Source organism: Poecilia reticulata, linkage group LG6 (genome assembly GCF_000633615.1).
Source record: "Poecilia reticulata strain Guanapo linkage group LG6, Guppy_female_1.0+MT, whole genome shotgun sequence".
Classification (NCBI taxonomy): Eukaryota; Metazoa; Chordata; class Actinopteri; order Cyprinodontiformes; family Poeciliidae; genus Poecilia; species Poecilia reticulata.
The window spans coordinates 4491004-4496369 of NC_024336.1; the positions used below are offsets into that span (position 1 = coordinate 4491004).

The 5366-nt window shown below is 37.5% G+C and overlaps 1 protein-coding gene across 1 annotated transcript in view; it reads right to left on the reverse strand.

Annotated features, from left to right (window-relative positions):
• Window positions 1-4583, reverse strand: part of tesmin (testis expressed metallothionein like protein) — a 29123-nt gene extending 24540 nt beyond the window's left edge. Inside the window, exons 1-8 of the mRNA XM_017305145.1 lie at window positions 4436-4583; window positions 3591-3632; window positions 3223-3482; window positions 2066-2158; window positions 1761-1836; window positions 1566-1649; window positions 813-936; window positions 82-110 (exon numbers count right to left, since the gene is read on the reverse strand). Of these exons, the coding sequence (XP_017160634.1) occupies window positions 82-110; window positions 813-936; window positions 1566-1649; window positions 1761-1836; window positions 2066-2158; window positions 3223-3482; window positions 3591-3614 (690 nt within the window). The 5' untranslated portion in view covers window positions 3615-3632; window positions 4436-4583. The remainder of the gene's footprint in view (window positions 1-81; window positions 111-812; window positions 937-1565; window positions 1650-1760; window positions 1837-2065; window positions 2159-3222; window positions 3483-3590; window positions 3633-4435) is intronic.
• Between the last annotated feature and the right edge of the window lie 783 nt (window positions 4584-5366).

Here is a 5366-nt window from a genome sequence, read left to right on the forward strand (position 1 = left end):
CCCACCTCTGTATCTAACTATTAAAGACTAACAAGTTTAAAATGGCACAGTTGGAGATGCAATACAGAAATCTTCTCTTACTTGTTTGGGAGTCTCCAACACACTGGCAACTGTTAAAAACAATGAAGAGTTATGAGACTATCTACTTCAAAATTCATGACATTGTTTTTAGTTAACACTTTTAATGAAATTAAGAATTTAAGAGATTAAAGGTCCCCCTTTAATATGTATATGTAGGTGCACCTGCCTAAGTTTCACCTTATGCACCTTTGAAATGACTGAGTCTGGCCCTTTTTCTCTGCCTCACCCAAACTACAATCCTGACTTGCAATCCAAATCCAAAGGAACAGAGTTCCTTCATCTCTGGTGAAGAAGCTCTTCTTCCTTCATCTCTGAAGAAAGAAGAGTTCCTTCATCTCTGATCCTCCATTCAGAACCAATACGGGCACTAATATGATTCTTTTCTTCTAAAAGTTGCTCTTTGMTATATTATAAACTATATTAATTATTGGTTGTATAATTGATACTATCTGACTTGGATCGTTCCAGCCTGTATGTTTTGCAGTAAAAACCTTATCACAAAGGAAAGATGAAGGAAGCTATGTGAAGGAAAGCAAATCAAGTACAGCTGCTAGAAATGATGTTTTATTATGTTTAACTGCATGATGATTGGTATGGCAGCATTAGTCCATAATGTCAGGCCAGTTCTAGCATGTTAAAAAAAGTCTGAGTGTTGTAGTACTGCTGGTGAGAGCTTGTGGGAAGAAGCCGGAAACAGTTTTATAATCTCTGTTGTTTCAGTTCATCCTAACCTTCACCTGGGGTCATTTTATTGTGTTGATGTGTTTCTGCAGAATCCAGGGACAGATATGTGGGTCCTGCATCGGGGGGAGTAACTAGCACTACTTGTCCACCTCCAACGACGTCATACATCACCTGACAATTAAAAAGAGGTTATCTTTACTACTTTAATCCTGACCCCTGGCTCTAACATGTGGGAATATTGTACAGTCTAAAAAGTCTATTTGGGCTGTGTAGTTCAAGTTACGGACTTATTTACATTAATCTCACTTAATCCTTTTGGTTTAGTAATGACAACTTACATTTTGTGTWGAATTAATTTAAAAGTTAAACATTTTTAACTTAAAGGAACTTTTACTTTGACTTTTACATTGAGATAAGACTGCAGGAGGGTTACGTTTATATATATTTTAAATGAATCTGAAAATAAAAGTATCATGACCTTAGTAAACCCATGGCTGAGCTCTACATGATACCATTCACAGCTGTGGAAACACTGGTACAGTTGTCTGTTATTACCTTTTCTGGCATTTTATATTAAATTTGATCTAATCTTTAGATGACAGCAGATGTCAATTTATTTGGTTGTTTATTTTGTTCTTTTTGTTTTAGTTTGACCTGGGGTCTGAAATAAAGTTTCTATCTGTCTGTTATAATTTTAAATTGTACATGCATACTCTTACACACAGAACTCTAAAGATCTGTGTGTGATGTTTGCAGATGCATTTTTACCTACCGAATTGAAAAAAACTAGCTGCACTTACAGTCTGAGTGATGTGAGATGCAACTTCAGTAGGTTGATGCTGAAACTGCAGATTTTCCATGGGTACAGGGTTGTACAAGTCCACCTGAATAAGCACAGGGAAACCTCACACTCTTGGAAACAAAAACAGATGTATGCAATCTGCTTTAATCTGTTAAACCATTACTTGATTCTGAATGTTTGAACTAACCCTTACATTGGAGAAAACTGGTTCCTTATTCGACCAAATGGCAGAGGCTGAGTCGAGGTGGCTGCTGTAGGAAGGACTAGGACTGGAGAAATCAGAGTAACTTAAGTCACCAACCACAGCACTACACAATCTTTTAACTATGATATATTAAGGTTGCGGAGCCCCACGTCACAATAGTGTATTGTTCCAATGCCCACAACCAGGTTTGTTAAATATACACTAAAAATAAACTGAAGTTCAAGTTGGACAGTTGTAGGACTGCATGTCTTTAGAGAAGCTGTGTTTGTAGTGAGGGGTGAATGAAGACATACTCAGCAGTGAGTTGGTTCTGGYTCATCTGGGTTTCCATGTGGTAGTTTTGGTAGGTCAGCTGACACGGCATGGCCTGATATGGGTACTCAAATCTGAGATGAATACAACTTGGGCAGTTTAGAAGTATATTCAGAGATTCTTATACAGTAGATCTTAAAACCAAACACACCCATGGTAAAAAGCAAAGTCCTTGTAAAGTAAAATATTAGACCATAAGGAATAATCTCCCTTTTTTTTCCATCTGTAATGTGATGTTTATACTGTCACTAAAAAACAAAACAGTAAGCATCAGTTTTTACAAAATGTGGCCGCCCTTAATTAATACTTGGTTTGAGCAACTTTGATTGAACTTCAGCATTTAATTTCCTGTGGTCTATACTCAATAAATCTCATAGAAGTTCTCCAAATCTGCTACAATGCATGACATCTCTCATTAAAGTCTTGTCCAAGTGACTAACTTATTAGTGACCTAATTTATTTGCCTTTTGGTCYTTCCAAATCTTCAATTTTCTTCTGATGAAGCAATGTCTATTTATTTTTTATATATGATTAGACKCATTGCAAGACTTACTAGTTGAAACCTGAAAGTTTTATTTCCAAACTGATTTTGAAATGTTCATTATTTCATCTACCTTAAAAAAACAGTTTCAATTAAAAATAAACACACACAACCTTATCATGATGCTGCCACCAGTATCATTATGCTCATGTAAATAAGCAATAGACAGACATTTTTTCCTTGATGGTTGTTCTACCCCAAATGCCATGGTGGCCTGGGCAGAGTGCCATATTGYCCATGACAAGAACCACCACTGACCCTGACCATTATGGCTCTAAAAGCCAGAACTTAAGTTGGACTAATTTGCTTTTGACTTGTTTGTATGTSTGCATGACTTCATTTGCTGYCAAGAATTGGTATAACATTTATGTCAGTGACTCCATTGGAAATCAATACTTATTCTACTCACTGTATCACACTGGAAGGTCGAAAATGCTTTCAAATGATCTTGACAGTGGTCTAATTTGTTAACAGTGTAATACTGTGTTAAAAAAAAGTAGAAATAAATGGTGTGAATATTTTTTAAATCCACTGTACTGGTACAACAGTGCAGCAAAATTACTTTATCAGGAGATAAAACATAATAAATCACATTACCTAAAGCTGAATGGGTCCAGAATCTCTGGTGAGATGATTTGTTGATAAGTATGGGGAATGATCCATGATAAACTGCTATCACCCCAAGTTCCTGCTCCAACAGGAATCACAGTAGAACAGGTTTCATGGACATTCTCTTTTTCATAGCAGGGATCTTTCTGAGGAGGCTTTTCATCTTCAGTATAGACCTGTGTGGACTGTCCAGCATTCGGTTCAGTCAAAGCCTGGTTCATCATGCCCACACAGAAACCTGTTTTGTCCTGAAATCAGAAGAATGATTCTTTAGCTGATTCTGGTTTCTGTCTTTTGTAAAGTGTACATTTATCAGCTCATTTTAACAGAGTCTCTGTAGTGATATAAAAACTCACATAACCTTTGGTGACGTGACACATGACTTGTATTGAGAACCACTGCAATAAATCAATTATGAGGAATTTTATTAACTTATTTATTAACATTTGAATCTTAGTTTGACTTCTATGGGTCTCAGCAGGTTATTTATTGAGAAAAACACTTATGTTATTCATTGCCACTTGCTAGTCATTTTTGATGGTGTAGCTTGAACCAAAAAAAGTAAACCACATTTTACTGTAGTTTTGCCGACCCCCAAAAATTGCTCTTAAAACATTTCCCTTGTTTATGGTTCTCCCCCCCCAAATAATGAGATGGGATCTACGCCCTTGGSTACAACATAGAGCTTGAAAAGTATCTCAATAACGTAAAACCAGTTATTCAAAAGCGAGTCTGCTACATGCGGCTGACTTCGTCTGAAATGTAGTCATTTCCCACAGTAGCCACCTCTCTCCAGGTGGTGGCAGTATAATGTGCACACAAAATTATAACATTATGTCAAAGAAGAAAAGGCTGGATAACTGTTACAGAAGAACTATCAGGGGGGCGAAGTAAACTGAGTCAGGGTGTGTGGAAATCCGTGTTGATAACCGCTTCCAGCAGAGCCAGAGGGATATGACTGCAGCTGGTTAAAGAGCTGGCTAATAGCGACATAGCGACAGCCCGCAACCCTGCTGCTTCCACGGTAACGACCCGAGCTGCTCATTTAGTTTCACTGTCTTTTTTATGTTGTCACTGATAACACTAACTGAATTCATAGTCTGAACCCAACGGCTCAGTAAGCAATAAAGTCTGGCTGTTTCCTATCTATACTGTACACAAAGGTCCTGTAACAAGCTGTGGCTCGTTAAGTTATGCTTACCTTATTTATTTCTTGAGCCAATCTTAAACCAATGTCAGATAGTCTGATTTCAGAAGGATACGAGAGTAAAATGTAGTTCTGACTGTCACAAAGCTGATTCCTTTTTTTTTATTCGTGTTATCACCATGGCAACTGATACTGGTACCCTAACTGACGGATGGAATGTGATAGCAAGAACACATCCGGGAACTTTGGCCAGCACCACGTCCCACTTTGGTGGAATAATTGGGTTTAGTTGGTTTTAATTGCATGAATATGACGGCAGACAATTTGAATGATAKAATTATGTTGCATTTGTTGAGTGGCAATGTTTCTTTCAATAAAACATTGAAATAATTGGAAATAAAGTCTGTCACTTAAGTCTGCCTCCACTGGACAAACAACCCCAACAAGACGACCAAACCGTATGTGAAACCCTATTCTAAATAAATACTGTATTTGTTATTTTTTCTTCAGTATGACCATAACTTGTGAAAAGTGCAGTTTTCCAACATTGTTAGTTTGCGATGAAAAAGAAACCAGACTGGAACCAGCAGTTTTAAAGCTCTCAATATTTTTCTTTTAACTTCAGCTTCACACACTTCAGTTCAGTTTACAGCATATCGTGTCAGTCAAAACAAGAARAGGGAGAATCTCCCTCTCATCTGAACCACCTGGCTTTTAAGGGTTTGGCTTCCACCAAGACTAATTAGAGGGGTGGAGACATTGACATTTCCAGAAAGAAAGAACAAACATTTGTACTAAACTATATTCTTAACATTTTTTTACACAGTTACAATTAACTCAAACAAAGCTAGAAACAAAAACAATCTGGATCCAAACAAAATCAAAAATACTGCTCATGGGTGCGCTTCCATGGCAACACATGACCCGATGACCTGTTAGGGAGAGGGTAAATTCCTCACAACAGGCACGTGCAGAGGGAGGGGCT